This window comes from Syngnathus typhle, linkage group LG21 (assembly GCF_033458585.1).
Source record: "Syngnathus typhle isolate RoL2023-S1 ecotype Sweden linkage group LG21, RoL_Styp_1.0, whole genome shotgun sequence".
In the NCBI taxonomy this organism is placed as follows: Eukaryota; Metazoa; Chordata; class Actinopteri; order Syngnathiformes; family Syngnathidae; genus Syngnathus; species Syngnathus typhle.
This window is the reverse complement of record NC_083758.1, coordinates 3324989-3343346: the sequence shown is the minus strand read 5'-3', so window position 1 is coordinate 3343346 and position 18358 is coordinate 3324989. Positions and strand designations below refer to the sequence as shown.

General features: G+C 40.5%; 2 protein-coding genes across 4 annotated transcripts in view; one reads left to right on the top strand and one right to left on the bottom strand.

The window, feature by feature from the left end:
* chchd3a (coiled-coil-helix-coiled-coil-helix domain containing 3a) overlaps window positions 1-3524 on the bottom strand; it is a 37316-nt gene extending 33792 nt beyond the window's left edge. For 2 of the 3 annotated variants that reach the window (XM_061268365.1, XM_061268366.1), the window contains exons 1-3: window positions 3308-3524; window positions 2358-2633; window positions 2054-2138 (exon numbers count right to left, since the gene is read on the bottom strand). In XM_061268365.1, the coding sequence (XP_061124349.1) occupies window positions 2054-2138; window positions 2358-2633; window positions 3308-3388 (442 nt within the window). In that variant the 5' untranslated portion in view covers window positions 3389-3524. The remainder of the gene's footprint in view (window positions 1-2053; window positions 2139-2357; window positions 2634-3307) is intronic. The other variant, XM_061268367.1, reaches the window with a different exon arrangement.
* Window positions 3525-6140: 2616 nt separating this feature from the next.
* The window catches only part of exoc4 (exocyst complex component 4), a 57920-nt gene continuing 45702 nt past the window's right edge, over window positions 6141-18358 (top strand). Inside the window, exons 1-10 of the mRNA XM_061268825.1 lie at window positions 6141-6255; window positions 6646-6835; window positions 6895-7089; window positions 8712-8905; window positions 9601-9710; window positions 11508-11608; window positions 11693-11847; window positions 13361-13541; window positions 17600-17745; window positions 17969-18057. Coding sequence (XP_061124809.1) covers window positions 6176-6255; window positions 6646-6835; window positions 6895-7089; window positions 8712-8905; window positions 9601-9710; window positions 11508-11608; window positions 11693-11847; window positions 13361-13541; window positions 17600-17745; window positions 17969-18057 — 1441 coding nt within the window. The 5' untranslated portion in view covers window positions 6141-6175. The remainder of the gene's footprint in view (window positions 6256-6645; window positions 6836-6894; window positions 7090-8711; window positions 8906-9600; window positions 9711-11507; window positions 11609-11692; window positions 11848-13360; window positions 13542-17599; window positions 17746-17968; window positions 18058-18358) is intronic.

Here is an 18358-nt window from a genome sequence, read left to right as displayed (position 1 = left end):
AGACACGTTCAGACATAAGTCTTAGGGCAATTTTTCTTAACAAGACTTTAACTTCCAGAACTGTTTTGACTGTTTGAAAGTGGGCATTTGAGCTATTATTTTCTTCTGTTTATTTCGGGCAGTGGCTCTCAATATAAACATTTTTTAATAAGACTAATTTATTGAACAATAGAGATTTATTTTAAAGGTACGTTTGAGGTAATTTGGTTTGTTTTTGCCTCTTTTTGGCTCCCAATTTTCATTTGTTGTGTTTGGACAGTTTTTTTTTTTTTTTAACAATACTAACTCTGAGAGATTTTCAATTATCCAAGCCCATTTTGTCTCTTAAAACTATTGTTTTTGTGATCATTTTTTCAACAAGGTTTTAACAAAATAAACTCTGATGTGGCATTGGAGGTTTTTTGAAGGCACTTAAAACTATTGTAATTGAGGGTCAGTTTTCATTCTTAGCATTTGATAGGCAGTCTTACAGCATTTGTTCAATATATGAGAATTGATATAAGTTATTTGAAAGAGGCATTTAAGGTTTTTTTTTAATTATTTTTGACTCTTAAAACTATTATTGAGGGTCTAGCTTGCATTTAATTCTAATATTTAAGTAAAGTGGTAATATGAACAGTGTCAGTGTAACCGTGCATTATAAAGCAGTTTACAATGGTACGTATAATCTTTTATCTAGGAACAAATTATGTATTTTAATGTTGGCCATGATGATGGTACTTGGAGCGCAAAGTATATTTTGAGGTGAAACCTTTGAGGAACTACTCTAAGGGGTCAAGGTGCGCGCCTCAATAGTGATTTTATTTATTTTTTTCATTTCCTTTTCATTTAAAAAAAAATTAAATTATTATCTACGGTCCCAAAGAGCATGCTTCAGTCTTTGATAACATTTATTTATTTAAAATTGTATTATCTACAGTGTCAAAGGGTGTCCCTCAAACCATGGTAATTTTCTTTTTAAAAATACGCAACCCAACAGTGTAAAACCTTTTATTGTAATCCACCGTTGTGCTGTCGCCGCCTCACCGAACGCACCAGACGCGTTTCAAAAACAAAGCGCGCTATTGTTTATCTTTGAATCTGAAAAGCAATTAGCGCAAACAATGGAGGGACGCTTTAACCGGATAGTCGCGGGGAAAAAGAAGGATCTTTTGTTGAATATAAGAGAGTAAATTAAAATGTCTGATTGTGATTATTACGCGCTCGACAAACGGCCGAGTGGCTCGGATGAAATTCGGTGTCAACGAAGGGCAAAACTAAAACTGCGCATACGCATTTCGCTCCACCGCAAGCCTGCTGGCTTATTGTGCCAAACTGCAGAGGTGTCGTTTTAATCACTGGAGTCACTGTGGCGTGGCACAAGTTGGCCTTTTTTAATTAGCACGCTGATTGAGCACGGTAAAGGACGGGGCGGAGGGGGAGTGGGGGGTCTACCGGACGCCCACTCCGCACCCACACGCCTGTCAGTGCGTGCGTAATGAGCAACATTCAAATGTCCTCGGGAAAGCAAAATGACTGCGCAACTTTACTTTTAGAGCGAGAAGCTTTGTAAGCAGTCAGATTACACCTTGTTGGAATCATTATTATGCAGGTAATGACAGCAAAAATGGTCGCCTTGATCAGCTGTAATGAGCTACTAATTTATTAACATGACTCGGGGGGAAAGAATTTATCATTTTATTAGCAATTGGAGGCTGACAATGGCTCACAACAATGGAGACTAATTAAGAAGACAAAAAAAAAACAACAACGTTAGGTGGCTTAAAGTAAACACCCACACAATAAACATGATTAAAATTCAAAATGTAGCCGCACATAAAATTAATCCCCTGGACACTTCATCTTCGTAGAACCTCTAATTAACTTAACGAGGAGGCAGAATGAAATGAGTCATTATCGAAAATGAGTCTACTTTTATAACGCCTGTATTAACTTTTGATTTGGTGAAATGATGACAAGTTTGTCTGCCAACCTCTGAGAGAACATACGACAATGTAGTACTTAATAAAGTGACACAGATTTAAAAATGGCGGCGTTATGTTAGGAAACTTACTTGCTGGTGCAACAGGAGGAGGAGGAGGTGGTGGTGGTGGCGCTACGGGAGTGACCTTTGGGGCAGAAGATTCTGACTCCACAACCTGTTGCGGAGGAGAAGGAGGGGGAGGAGTGGTCACTTGAGACTGTGGGGAAGTTGTTGGCAGGGCAGTGACAGCCTCAGAAAGAGGAAGGGTCGGAAGGAGGTTCGAGTCAGGAGACGGGAGGGCAGGTGAGGAGAGGGGTTCACTTAGCGGGGTTATAGTAGCAGGGAGCGGAGCAGAAACAGGCGGATCAGGAGGAGAAGGGAAGGGTGTAGTTACCGGCTCGACAACAGGCGCAGGAGCAGGGGTCGGTTCAAAAGCAGGAGGCACAATTGCGGGCAAAGAGGAGGGCAGCACCATGTCAATGACGGTGGGTGCTTCTACCTGCTCGGGTTGAGGAGGAGGAGGTGGAGGAGGAGGTGCTATGGTGTCTGGCGGAGGAGGAAAGGAGGGGATGGGCTCAAATGGAGGAGGATGAGGAGGAGGTGGAGGAGGAGGCTGTAGACGAGAGGCCATAGAAGGTTCTCGCATTCGGTTGATGACGTTTTCCGAGAGCTGAAAAGAAACATTTAATAGAATTATTAAACAGTTATTTTACCAAAGAACAATCTCAATGGTCTTATTTAAGGAAGCACAGCAATGACATAAACGGGATTTGTAAGTGACTCCTAGCAACTCGTTAAGTCTTTTCTAATTGACTTGAAGCGGCTCCATCTATATTTACCACACACGCAAACTTTAGAAGCCTCTGTTTTGATTGAGCAACTTCTGTTCGGTAAACTTTGTGGTTGCATGGTTGGTGCAAAGGTATGTGTTGCTACTTCCACAAAAGCACAGATGTTTCACTTTACTAAAACAATTTTGCACGATACATGACGTAATGGTGCTCTGCGTCAGTCATTCATTCCCACGTGGTCTGTGACATCAACATTCCAATGACTTTTATATAGCCACACAACTTATTTGAACACATTCGTGCATGCAAAAAGGAAAATTATTGTTAACATAATTGTTTTGAGAAACTTTATGTTGCTGCAAGTATTTGAGGACGAGTTTGTTTGAAAAGAATAGTGATCGATTTGACAACATCAATCCGAGCAATAATAGCAAAATATTAAGGCTTCATTATTGCATCGCACTAATATTACAAAAACAATCACGGATCACGCTACGTTTTATTGACGTTTTGTGCCAGAGTGCAACATGCAAGTGTGCTGCTGTCAACCCACCCTGATGCCCTTCACCACTGTTACATTCTCGTTTTCGTCCGACTCAAATGACACACGGCGGGTACTGTTGTTGGCTCCCATTCTCACACCGCAGCGATCAAATATATTAGATGTCTACATGCACTAATAAACAATAATGTCGAGTTTAGTCTTAGCAGAGTTTAGAAGCGATTGGAGTTGCAAAAGCCCACACGTTGTTGTTCCGGCTTCTCCAGTTGGACGTAGGCAAGAAAATCAATTGTGATTCGTTGATGTATGCATTACGAAGTTCTATTGGTTGTTTTTGTCATAGATGGGGCGGAAGTCTTAAAGAAGCAGGCCCTTTCTTTTTGAAATAATATTCAATAATATAAACGTTGTTTTTTATTTTTAAAATCTATTATTTTAATAATTATTGCTACTTTTATGCGTTAAAAGTATTGTATTAAATTATTTTGCATTACGTGCGGCATACATTTCTGTAAATTATTCACGCTGAAAACAACTTTGTTTTATAGTATAATAATAATTGTAATTTATTATTATTTTATTTTAATAATAATTGCTACTTTTACGCGTTAAAAGTATTGTATTAATTTATTTTGCATTACGTGCGGCATACATTTCTGTAAATTATTCAACCTGTAACCAGCTTTATAATGTTTCATAATATACTTATAATTTTATTTTATTATTTATCAGTCATATTTTATTTTATTTTTATTATTTTATTTTATTCAGGCTGAAATATAATACCCATTTGCTTTATTGTATTGAATAGACAGTTTCTCGAGCTGACAATAAGTGATAATAACAATAAAAGAAATACATATTGCAGGCAACTGTGAGGTAATTATGAAACAGGGCAGACAGTAGGTGAGAAGCAGGCATAGTATTGCCACAGATGACCTATTGTAATTTTCATCCAACACATATTGCTTGTGGCTTTGGAAAAATGCCCAGATTATTGTCAGCTTCACTTTCCATCAAGGAGCATATCTTTGTCCACTCAGTGCACAGGCACATCTGTTGTTTACTTTGCATGATGACTAATTTTGGTGGTTTATTTCTTTGCCTATGTTTATTTATTTGCCTGAAAAATGCTTGAAAATAAATATATAAATAAAAGTCTACTGGTGCTTCAAAAATAATTTAAAAATATATTTCTGGAGTATAAACATTGGGGACATTTTTACAATTTGATTGTGTTAGGTACAACAATAGCAGCTCCAAAATGAAAGATTACAGCTTTTGTTTGTTCCAGAAAATCGAGCTGCCTTGCAAGATATCAAAGTATAACGCAAAATTTGATTTTACTTGAGTACAAAAGCTATCATTATGGATGACAGCTCATAACTCTTGTCGTTTAAACTCAATATATTATGAACCAAAAAAATTGTTTCTTAAAGTTTTGAGGCTATACTTACATAAATCGGATCATGAAGACATTTTCAAGTATTTATGTGTGTTGGATACACATTATGTGATTTTAACTATACCAAATAGTGGATGCAATATGCTCTCATCTAAAACGCTTTATTAGTGTTTACACTGAAGTAAACACTTCTTTGTAGCAATGGACACTTTTTGTTTTTTCCTTCTCTCATATTTGCATTCTGAAGCTATTTAAATGTGTTTTCATATATTATACTTTGCTATTTTGGCATCACATCTGAAAAGCAAATTTTCCCTCGCTATTATTTCTCCATGTGTCATTTGTCTTTGTTGTACGAACAAGCTCAACTTCATTGTGTTTGCCATTCTTCTGTTTGTCTGTTATCAATAATAATAAAAAAAAAAGGGTTCTTGCACTCAAAGCACATTCCCTCCGGGGAGACCCTCATCGCAGAATCTATTATGATCACAGATTATATAATGAGTCACTGGAATATGCAGCAACGCCCCAGGGTGCTCCTTGAAAAGCCTTAGGCTCTACTGAACGCAGAGTTTATATAATAGATACATGACTGAATAACAACCTAATAAAAACAGTCTGCCGTGCGCCTCGCTAAGGTTCTTTGGTCATCTGTCATTTAATATTAATGCCAAAGCAGACAATATTCCAGACAACAAAGAACCACATTATTTATATCCAAACACCTATTAACCTGAACAGCATGACCTTGACCTACTGTTATTGGGATTGAGAAGGTCAGGAGATTACGTGGACTGATGGGCAGAAGGCTTTGGCGATAAGAACTTAAAAAACCTGGACTTGACTTCCTTTTTTTTTTCTAGAAAAAAAACTGTCAATGTCCTCTCGTTTCTTAAGTGAGAAGAGACATAAAGATAGGCGACAATGTTATCTCGTCATTCCACCGGCACATCAATCACAGTCTAGACTGGTAAGAATCGACCACCTTCACCTCCACAATCAATGTCCTCTACCATTGTCACCGGTACAGCAAAGATTGTCAAAGATAAGACCAAGCAAAGCCCTGCCAAATCTAACCACTATGGATGCTTTAAATGAAAGAGGCTATTAACAAACTGACAAACACTTGCTTCTCTACTGGCTTTCTGTTTTTTCCCCCTCTCGTGAGAGAGATATGGATCGAACTTTCCAATAAAGGAGAAAGGGGGGAGGAGTCATGCTGTGATCTGTAGATTCCTGCAAAAATCAATATTGCATTAAAACACGTCTCTGGATGAAGGATATAAAATGATCGTAGCACAAGTTACAATACATTTTCTAATCAGATATAAAATAAACTGAACTACTTTTAATTTTACATCTATTTTAATTAAAACTTTTTTCTTTCTTTTTATGATTTGTACTGTATTTTGCCCAAACCGTACAGTGACAAACATGAAGACTATTTGAACTACAACTCCCATAATCCCACGCGCTTCCGGCTTCCGGTGTTATCGTTGTAGCGGCTGACAAAGATGGCTACAGACGCAGGGCGATACAGGGGAGGTGTCAGCAAAAGCAAAGACCCCTCTGGTCTCCTCATCTCTGTCATAAGGTATTGTGTGTCACATATTTTTTATCTTATGAAGTTTAAAAATTGAGGAATGTATTTGAAGGATACTCGCGTTTATGGAAGGTCCGCTATGTTTTGTTGAAGCTCTTTTAGCATTGTCTTCCTGTGTAGCTCAGATAGATGTTTCGTTTTAATTTGCATGGAAAACATTTACAATTGTTTTAATTGGAGGGACAAAACATGTCTTACAACGTAACTATATGTACATTTAGAGTTGTTTGTCTTTGTCCTCTGTTAAATCCCGTTATAATACAATAGCTGTCTGCCATATTCTGTGTTATAAAATCCTACAAGGTTTGTTTGGAGTACGTTTGAGACATATACCAATAAAGATTTTCTGTTTGAATATGTGAAATCTTTCCATCCATCTAGGACTTTGTCCAGCAGCGATGACGTCCAGGACAGAGAGACAGAAAAGGGTCGTCTTGAGGAGGCCTTTGAGACATGTGACCGTGACCTGGACCAGCTTATCATCCAGCACTACGCCGAGCTCACCACCGCCATCCGGACATACCAGAGCATCACCGAACGCATCACCACCTCTCGCAACAAGATCAAGCAGGTAGGAAAGGTGTCAAGTTGATTGCCGTGGCGCCGCTGACGTCCCCATCTCACGCACAGGTGAAGGAGAACCTCCTGTCTTGTAAGATGCTGCTCCACTGCAAGCGGGACGAGCTGAGGAAGCTGTGGATCGAGGGCATCGAGCACAAGCATGTCCTGCAGCTCTTGGATGAGATTGAGAGTATCAAGCAGGTGCCGCAACGCCTTGAGGCTTACATGGCCAGTAAACATTACCTCCATGCCACGGACATGCTGGTAAGTAGAGAAAGATTCTGTGGCTTTAACTTTAAAAAAAGACTATAAGCTGCTAAGAATCACTCAGAAATTAAATAATAATTATGGACGTTTACTACCACTTTTTTTCAAACCTGTACGACTATTCAATTCTTAGGTAGTCACTGAGACCGATACCAAGCACTGATACTTGCCCATTCCTTATAACAATAAAATCTAGCTTTGTTAGGCACATTTTTGCAAATTTTCATATGAATGATGTTTTTAAATATTGGGAAATACTTTGTCATTACATATATATTTGTTTTTGTGTTTTATTTTAGCAACTGAAACCCCTTGTGACTTTTGTTTGCACTTGTACGCACGCAAACATGTTTATTTTTGTCACGCCTCAAAGGTTTATTGCCGACATCCTCTCATGGCACCAAAGAACCAATTTGTAACCTAAAAGCTGTTTGTGCTTTTCAGGTGTGCCTGCATTCCGTTTGTTGCACATTTTGACACAGCAGACTGTGATGTGTCTTTCCCTTCTCCCGTTCTCCCACGCATCCTTCCTTTCGACATTAGAAATAATTAGTCTACCCGAATAAACTTATCTACAGGAGGGAGGGGCGGGTGGGGAGAAGTGGGACGATGGCGGGCACAAAAGCGTGAAAATCCGCTTTGGCGCCGGCGGAACGCAGCGGCACTTCCTTCCAACCTGCGCTGGCTCGGCCGCTTTGACGCGTTTTGAAAAGGAGTCGATAGTTCAAAGTCAGTCGGACTTTGATTTCATTGATCTGGAATGTTAGAAAAGAGTCGGCGGCAAGGTAAAAAGACCTCTATACTTCCAAATATTCATGAGTCACAGATATAATTTCCTTCCTTGGTCTTACCTCCAAAGAGGTAGATTAACTGCAAATAAAATTGTGTGTGTGTGTGTGTGTGTGTGTGTGTGTGTGTGTGTGTGTGTGTGTGTTTGAGTGAGGCTTATCGCTAAGGGTTGACAATTAGAATTCAGGCTGTGTTCTCTCCTCTTCTGAACGGCGGTCCTAAGCCCCGTGGTGCTGGATGAAAAAAAAACGCCTTCTCTTCCTTCTTTTTAATATATTGTTTTCCAAGATATGAATTTTACTTTTCTAAACTTTTATTAAAGGGTAAATCTCTGCTACTCTTGCGCAATCCTTACAGAGATAATAAATACATTAATTTAAAGCTACGAGGCTCCTCCCACTTTTGTAAATATCTCATATACAAATATTGTTAATTTCCTAATACAGGTAGTTTTTTCTTTATGAACGGTTGACGTACGAACAAAGCACTGGCGGAGCTAGAGGCGGGGCTGTGGGGCATTGCCTCTCCCTAAAATGTGCTTGGACCCCTCTCCGTCTGCCAGATGTGTCTATATAATAAAAGTTTTTTTCTGAATAATTTGTACAATTTAATTTAAAAAATAATTTAAAAAAAGATGAGGTAAGTCGTAATAGTCATTTCACAGAATTGTCAACTAAAATGTCACTGAATCGATTTCAAGTTAATAAATCGTTGAGTATGGTAGTTCTTTAGCAACTTTGTTTCAAAACATACTTTTGGGCCATTTTAAGATGAGTCAGATGATTCTGAACACAATCAAATGCTTCCAACGTCTCCCCCATCTTGTTCAGGTATCGGCCGTGGAGTCGCTGGAGGGCCCCCTGCTGCAGGTGGAGGGTCTGGGCGACCTGCGCCTGGAGCTTCACAGTAAGAAGCTCAACATCCACCTGGTGCTCATCGACGAGCTCCATCGTCACCTCTACATCAAGTCCACCAGTCGTCTGGGACACAAGAACAAGGACAAAAACACAGCGCGCCTTCTAGGGTAATAATCCATATTGTTTTCTTCTACTTTTATCAGTTCACTTTGTGCAGTTTGGGCCTTTTGAAATATCATTCCCTGACAACATGATTGCGCAATCACAGCAATGCATCTTCCTACATTATTTGTGTGTGTCAAAACGTGCTTTTATTATAAGTTCAAACGAGTGCCAGTTGCCAATTATTTCCTATATGGACACCAGTCCAATTACCGACACACACAAAAATATATATTTTCCCAAGGAATGCCCTCTAGATGACTGTTCCATACACAGCGGTAAAACATATTAGGGCTAATGCAGCACAGCGACTTTGTTTTGTTTACGCATTTCAGCCATAGCGTGCGTGGGCGCAGTAATTACAGTGCCAGCGAGGTAGAGTGATTTATTACGAAGGGTCAGTCAGTGACAAGCGCCGGTGTCCCCTAGCAACAAACCCGGCCGTCATACAACTGTGCCCACTTAGCCAGCCGGCACTGTGTTTACACCGGGTGGACTTTAAAGAGCCTAAATTGCTCCCACCTCCAGCTTAAGGTGTGATAAGTAGCTCATTGGGAGGCAGTCGCCAGTCCCCACACAGATGCAAGGCATCGGGGTTAAACAGTCGATTGACGCTGTTAGCAAAGGGGCTAACAGCCGGGTGGGATTGTTTTGGCCCCTAATGCGCTGCTTCCTGTTTGAGACATTTTGTGCTCTTTAGCTCTGGGGGTAAAGACGCGTCTCCCATGCCGGCGTTGGACGTCAGCAGCCTTTCCACCCCGCGGAAGCTTCTGGATTCGTCGCAGTTCAGCACGCCGGGATCTAGCAGTGGTGAATATGCGTTCATATGCAGCACACAGGCAGAACAATTTTGATGGATTGATTTCCTAAATATGATATATAATGTTTGTGGAATTTAATTAAGCAGTGAAATCCAAACGGCTGCCGTTTTGTCTGTTCTAATATCACAAACCCCAAAGCAGGTGAGTCTTGATTGGCCGTTACCTGACTCCATTTTCAGTCGACATCAAATGGCAAAATGGCCGCCCCCTCAGATGGACTTTGCTGCTTAATTCAAACTCCTCAAATGTAATATTAATATGTAATAACATATAAGTAGGTGCGCAAAGATCATAATATTGTAATAAAATTTTAGACTTGACTTCCCCTTTAATTGTTCTGCCCGACCACTCACACTATATGAAAAGTGACCTGCTCAGTGCAGTTTGTGAGCATGCTGATATTAATGCTAATGGCGTCATTAGCATCTCCATTGCATGTCATTATGCGTTAGCAGCCCGAGTACACTATTAAAACATGCGAAGTTTGCCTCATTTCGCACCGCACGTTTGTCACAACACGCTTCAGCCACCGCCGCCATCGTAGTGTGCGTTTCCCTCGCCGACATCATAATCATCTTGTCCGCCTTTATCTGCGTCGTTTGTCATCCGCTGTCATCGCAGCGGGGGGGGGGGGGGGGGTAGCGATGCCGGCGCCGGTAGTGTTGGTGGGCGGCAAGCATTTGTAACGCTTAAACCGGAACCACAAGAACAAAAATGAGAATTTAATGAAAAAAACGTCGAGAGCAATAAGTTTATGTCATGCATGCTTGGGTTTTTATGAGTTTCTCTGTGCATAGTTTTTAGTAACAAACATTTTGTGCATCTCATTATTAGCATGTTTGTTTTTCTCGCAGTTCTATGCATTGTTTATTCTTCCAGGAATTTTCTTTCCCACGCTTCATTTTGTTTTCATCAACATGACAACCGGCAAGTGGCGCTAGGTTGTTGCAACTAGCTTCGGCTTCTACTTTGAAACAGAGTCGCTTGAAAGAGGCTTTGGATGTTCCTCCAGCCAAGCTGCTAAATCACATTGTGAAGATAATAGGTTTAAAAAAAAAGGCAAACATTGTGACCAAGTCATCCATCTAAGAAAATAGCACACTGGCCATGAGCTCACATCCGCACAATTTCCCGCTAATAAATACATTTTTATTCGGCACGGTCACCCCTGCAGCGCAAAGCGGTAAAAGCTACACCCGCAAATTTGTCCAAATTATTCAAAGAAACCGACAATTAGCAGGCCCGCAGGCAATAAAGTGCCTGCGCTAATAGCTGCGGTTCGCGGCACAGCAGCCCGCCTCCATCGGTGGCTTAAGCGCGCCGTTTTGCCTAATAGCATTAGAGCACCTCATTTGCAGCTAGTAATTGTCATAATTATTACAAAAAACTACGACTGAAACGGGGAGAAGAGGCAAACGCGACCCAAAGTACATTAACTTGCCATAAACATTAACTCCCCCTAACGTGCTCTGACGGGAAATCGGGACCATCTCATCTCGTGAAAATCGGAGTCTGGCTAATTTGGTGAAGTCGTATTCTATTTTTACGTGTCGACTTTGGTGTCTTGCGTTATTAAGAAGCTTTCTCCTCTGTTTTGCCGGGTCCCTCTTATTCTATAAAAGCCTCGAGATCCACTTTCTTGTGATCTAACACATCGAATAGGAACGCAATTTCATCTCAGAGGCTCGTATCTTTTTATACAGGAGATCAAAGGGAGCCGTAGGGATTTTCTTTTCTTGCTGTTTAAAAATAATCATGTCTTAAGCTACGTGGGTTTCCCCTCCAGTGCGTGACTTTCAACAAGACGTGCGGGAGTCGAACCAATTAGACCTCCCTGAGGTGGACCCGGAGGAGAACAGCGCAGAGTTCATGGGCATCCTGATAAAGGTACACGCGAGGAACATGACAGGATCGACCTGTTTGATTGCTCTGTAACCTACAATAAACTTTCACCGTGGTTCCTCCTGTCAGGCTCTGGCCAAGCTGAAGAAAATCCCAGAGACCATTAAAGCGATTATGGAACGGCTGGAGCCGGAGCTGAAGCAGATAGTGAAGAGGTCCACCACGCAGATTGCAGACCATGCCTATCAGAGAGGGGAGAACCTTGCTCAGGAGACACAACCGAGGTACGATTTTTTTGGTCAATTTTGTACAGTGTGTGTTTTTTGCGGCAATCTTTGACAATCATAATTTTTGCGATTCAACAAAAAAACAATATTGATATTGTAAATGGAGCACATCTGTAGATGTTCGGCGCTCACTCGCATCAATTTTTCATCGGACTGTAAAAAAAAGAAAAATCCTTCAGTGGCATTGTTTGTGTGACATCAATGCTACATGATTGCTTTTGCGTCCGATATTTCCGAATCAGTCAGACGCTCGTCCAAATGTGAAACAACGCAAAAGGCCATCATTGAACTCCTACCTGTCATGAAGATTGCCAACAACTACTTTAAACCTTGACAAGTCACAGTTTAACACAACCGGCCAGTCTCCCATCTGCGCTAACGGACGACATCTTAAAAGCGCGCACGTTTCTTCTCGCTCGGCCTACCGCGGGTCTCAGTCCAGTGATCCTGGACCGCTTAAGAGCAGCGTCTCACCGCTTGTCAAGGTTGCTCTCCAGCGGGCCCGTCTGCCTCCGACTCTTCTTGTTTTCTGCTCGATCCCATCCGACCTCGCAATGCATTAGGCCGCCCCCGTCGGTCTGGGAGTGCGTGAGTGCTTAACACCGCGTTTGCACGTGCGCCGCTTTGTCTGCAAACGCATTCCAATTCCTCCACACGCTCGCTTCCATTTAAAGTCAAGTCGGGTTGCCATGGAAACTCCATCCGGTGTACCACTCGTCGTGGGGAACAATGGTGTTGTTATTGCACTCTCTGTTTTACAGCTATTACAAAGATACTTGCTTCAGATCCCAAGGTGTGAGTTAAAATAGACAATTGGACCATTGAGTGTGATTGTCATGATCACGTGAAGAATTCTTTTATTTCTTGACGCAATGGCAAACAACACTGGACTAGAACATTTTTAAAGTAGGCCCGGTCATGTATCCTGTTGTCTCCCCTGGCTTGTTTTTGAATGTATTGTCCTTGCAGTAAAAGCAAAAAGTCTGTTTGAAAGCATTAGCACTTGTGGCTAATTCCTGTTTAGTAGGTCAGATTCAAGGAACTGCTAATGTGGAGTTAAATTTTTTTAGGTACTCGCGAGTACGTTTAAACGTATTGCTACAATTTTTGATTGGTCAATACGTTTGAACAAAGTCGCAAATACATTTGAACGTACTCACAAGTACGTTCGAACGTACTCGCAAATATATTCGATTGTCCTTGTAAGCTAAATGCTAAATGTAGCATTTTTCCCCCATAATGCTTTAAGTTATTGACTACTAAAATTGACTTTAAATTTCCCATTATGTTAAATACTGTATACACGGGGAAAAAAAAATAGTATGGACTGTAAATGTTCAGCAGATAAATCCATTAATCCAAATTAGAAAAACTGGCCGATTTGTTTGAACTCATTCACTACCATTGACAGCTATAGACGTCAAAGTTCCATTCTTAACTGTTTTGGCAGTTAACGAGTTACTAACTCAAGAAACTTCTTTCTTGGTGCTCTTTGGTGCCCCCTCCACAGTCTTCTGCTGGAGCTGCTGGAGCTCCTTTTTGACAAGTTCAAGGCAGTGTGGCAGGCGCACAGTGTGGTGTTGGCCCACCTGCAGCGCATCGCCGTACAGTGCCCGAGCAGCGCCTACGAGGAGGGCATCAAGCTGTACGAGCAGGCCGACGTTTCTGCCAAGATCCAGACTGTGCTGCAGGTCAGAAAAGTCAAGAAAGTTAAAATTACATTTTTTATTTATTAAGTCTTAGCGGGTTGACCGATCATGAATCTTACATCTATATAAACTTCATACCGATACCTGTTGTTAATCTTCTCATTAGGGATGAGAGAGTATTCGATATTTAGTTAGTATCGAGTAGTCACAACGGCGGCCGATACCATACTTTCGCTGTTTTATGATGAGTAGTTTTTTTTTTTCTCCAGTAAACAAGCTAGAAATATAAAAAAGAATTGTCAATCTCTCCACTTGCTGTTGATTATTTTGTCCCTTCCTTGTTTGCGTTGTCACAGGAGTATCTCAATTTCCCAACACCTCGCGCAAATGTCTTTAATTTCCTCTTTAATCTCATCACTGCCGACAATCACCGAGTGGCATAGAGTGGGAATGAAAATTAGTTCTGCTTTTTTAGTGCCTCTGTAGAATTTTATTGGACGCCGTGATGGATCTTATCTCACAACAGGGTGCAGTGGTGGTTGTTGTCTTGATTAGGACGACTTTTGGAATACCCGTGACACAGTTTTATTGATTTGAGTTTTGGAGTTTTATTATTGCAGTTTATTTTTTTTACTTTCCCTCATTTTTTGTTTTCAATTGAGTTGTGAAGGTCAAAGTTCACACTAATAGGTTGCATTGTTGTTTCACAAAACGCCTGGCATTTGAACAAGGGTGTGTAGACTTTTGACACCCATTGTACACTAGATGGCTTGGTGACCTATTTTGCTTTTTTTTGGGGGGGGGGGGGGGCACCACAGCCAATATTTTGAGTATTTGCTGTGAAAAATGTACCCGAGTCACCGTTTGTTCATCTCTGCTCGTAGTTTGGATTCAATTTGCATTCAGGCCTTTTCAACTCTTTAGCTGCTCTTCAAAGTTGTCTGCTTTTGTGGAGATCACACAGCAGCATCAAGAGCGAGCTTCTTAGATGTGGACTCCGCTTTGATAAGTCCTCTCTTTCTCCCCACTGTGATTTTCCTTTTCTTCCAGGATATCTTTTTGACACATTGCACCCATTTATACCCGTCACAACGCTCCGTCGTTACTTCCTAATCTCGTTTCCTGATCACGTTTGATTTTGTTCCCATTCATATCTCTCGCCGTTAAATGATTATTTAATTGCGGTGAATTAAATCAACAGGAGGTACGTTTGTTTTAATGTGTAGAGAAAAATTAATACAAGAACGTCTTTGCTCCAAATATGCATATCAGCCGAGTGAAAACGAGGCAAATTGAACTGCCAGCAAGGGCGTGTGGAAGACATTCTCTTTTAATTAGATATGAAGAACAACGTCGCTACCTTGTTCCCGTCCAACATTTTAATCAATGTGTCACATTTATTCTCCTCGTATTTACATTTTTGCCCGAGCCCGCTGACAACTGCTCCTCTCCATCACATCCGATCGCCCCGCCCGGCATCTGCCACAACAATCCCACTGGAGACTTGATAAAAAAATATATAGAATGTTTTCACAGACAATCTCGTGTTGTCGTGCGCCGCGATGTGATCGACCGTGTAAACACTGATGCTGATTGTATGCTTCGCGTATATACGTTATTCTCCCGATCGGATAGATTTTTCTGTCACTTGCCGTACAAGAGTTTTGTTGACGACCAAACTCCTTCTGCTGTGACAATAGAAAATATATTTGAGCTGTGTTCAAATAAAAAAAAACACTATTTGACATTTTATTTTCTAAGTTGTCAAGAAGGCCTCCATAAAAAAAATCGACAATATTCTTTATCATGAGATTATTCACTCAAGCTTCGATTTGATTTTCAGTTTCCGAATTTGATTTGATTGTTTTAAAATCTTAATTTTTTTTTTTTTTTTTTTAAAAAGACTGATTTTACAACCAAATGTGTTTTTGTTTTGACATATGCATTTTTTCTCTGTTACATGTTTTTGTAACTTTGTGAAAAAAAACTTGAAAATGACGATTTAATGAAAGTTGAAATTGATTCTCGATGAATTGTTACCATCCTAGTTTTTACGTAAATTGCAATTGGAAAATTTGGGTTCAACAGACAAAAACATTGGGCGTATCAATGCAACCAGTGCAAAAGAGTTAGTCTCTTGCCATGTACCGAATTTTCCGGACTATAAGGCGCACCTAAAAACCTAAAATTTTCTCAAAAGCCGAGAGTGCGCCTTATAGTCTGGTGCGCCTTATATATGGACCAAATTCCTAAATTTAAACTGGCCCGAAGCATTGTGTCATGAAATCAATCATAAGTGGCCCCTTGAAGACTATGAATCAAAAAGACTATGGATCATTATTTTGTGATTATAAAGTAATTTGTTGCATCTGAAGTTGAAATGAAAAAGATAAAATAGAGAATGATTTGATTTGGATTAAAAATCTGACATGATGCGCTTTATATAAGGACAACGTTTTAAAATGGGCCATTCATTGAAGGTGCGCCTTATAGTCCGGAAAATACGGTAAATAGAATATTAATATTTGCCCTGGCCATAGTGCATTTTCATTGGAAATTGAAAAATAATAAATTAATGACCGCCACCTGTCCCGCTTCCTCTTGACCTCCTTTTTTACTTTCCTTCAAGTTCTCTCATCAGCAATGTGTTCATCAGTCATTTCCTGCCCTGTAATCACCTGCTCCTTCTCAACTTTATCTCCGGCCCACCGCGTGTCTCTTTCTCGTTGCCGTCCGGTTAATTGCATCCAAAGTTCACGCTGTCAGCGGGCTAATGCAATTTAAGTAGGGTCGGAGACCCTTCTTCTTCTTCTTCATTGCGTTGACATTTATTTCCTATCTCTTAGGTGGTTGCAGGTAAATAGGGCGAGAGGCAGGTTACCATATAAGCTCATCATTAGTAATTAATTCAGTGATGGGATTAAAAGCAGCGTGAGACAAGTAGCAAACGGTGCCATACAACGATCACCATGACAGCTATAGAGGTTTACTTTCAAATAAAATCTACACGTTTCTATTACGTGTTCACGGATGCTGTGACGGCTTTGCATTGCATGGTGACAGAGTTGCTCTCTTGCCGTGTTGATTACATCATTACGGGCGGGACGGATCTCCATCTGCCCGGCCATTAGTCCTGTGCCATTCCTGGTCAGACCCGCACCGCGCCGTCAAATTAGACACCGGGCTAAATGGGCCCCCGCTAAATTATGGGGCCATTTGATACGTTGGTGGCGCTATTTCGGAGCATATGTATCGCACCGGCCGAAGATGGGGACGAGGGAGGGAGAAAATAGAACGATTTTGAAAAATGAGAGGTGACCGGAGCAAGCGAGGATAGAATGATGGAGTAGAGGAAGTTAACTTTTCTTAGTCGGACAAGATTTGGAGTGGGTTCATCCTATTGTTAGAAGTTGATAAGATTTTTATGAAGCATGATAAGACAGTGACAAATTTGGCTATGGATCATTAGCTAAAAGGAGGACACAGTCTCAGTCAGTTGTCTTCTGGAGAAAAGTTTGTTTGATTCTTCCCAATTGTTTGAAATTGCAGTGATATAGGTGTCAAGATTAATCAATTAATTGTCAAATTAATCGCCTCGTATCGTAATAACCGAGTAATCGTTTGAGCCACCATTTTACTTAAAGATTGTCCAAAAGATTTCAAGCTCACAAAAAAAATTCTCAGATTTCTGTTGTCCTTCATGAAAGCAGACTAATTTATCTTTTGTGTTTGATCAAAATAATGTATTTGAAAACATCTGCTTTTACTTTGGAAATTAATTATTAATTTTTCAAAATTAATTATTTCTCTATTGTGCGGTATTGGTGTACTGTTGTTATCAACATAATCGGTTAATAAACAGTAATTGAGGAAAAAAAATGTTCAATACACTTTGAAGCAAATAAAATTGTATCCGATTATTTGATTAATTGGTGGAATAATTGATAGAATAATCAAATCTACAAATATTTGATCGTGACAACCCAAAATGATCTTGAAGCAGACATTGAAATGTTTAGACACTTGAAAATTGTTTATTTCAATTAATTTGAAATTTTTTTTTTTTTTTTTTTTTTCAAATCATTGTCTCTGTTGAGCAGGTGCTGCTGATGGAGTACTTGGACGTGAAGAACAGCCGCAGCGCTACGGAGCCGTCAGCCCAGCTCACCTATGCTAGCACGGGCAGCGAATTTGCCGCTTTTTTCGCCAAGAAGAAACCGCAGCGTGCCAAGCAGTCACTATTCAAGTAAGGGCCGCACTCATTACGGGCGTACCGTATTTTTCAGACTATGAAACACAGTCTCAATGAACAAATCTGTTTTTGGAAGTTTCCATATGTAGTTTCGAGAGCATCCAGTTATAAGGCGCACCGGGTTAAATGTGTCACCTAAAGTCCCGTAATGGGGGTAATATAATGTGTGCCCTGAGACCTTTCGAACTAGTTAAAGTTTCATTTCCATGCCTCTTAGGTTTGAATCGTCATCCCATGCCATCAGCATGAGTGCCTACTTGAGAGAGCAGAGACGGGAACTCTATAGCAAAAGCGGAGAGCTGCAAGGTGAGGAGCTTGTTTGATCGTGAGAGTGTTGATGATCATCTGGGACGGTGAAAAGTGTGAAAGGTCATGCAAAATGGGATGAAATGTTGAGAAATGTTAACATTTCGAGAACAGCTTGGGTGGAGGTGATTGACTTTTGAATTTTAATATTTGTTTTATCGATTTTTAGGTTCACAAATTCTGTTTGTGTTTGTTGAATTTATTAACTTTGGAACAGATAGAACAAAAAATATAGTCGAACTTCAATTGGGTTCATGAGCTCATTTGTAACCTGAAGCGTTCATAAATCAAGGTGATGTTT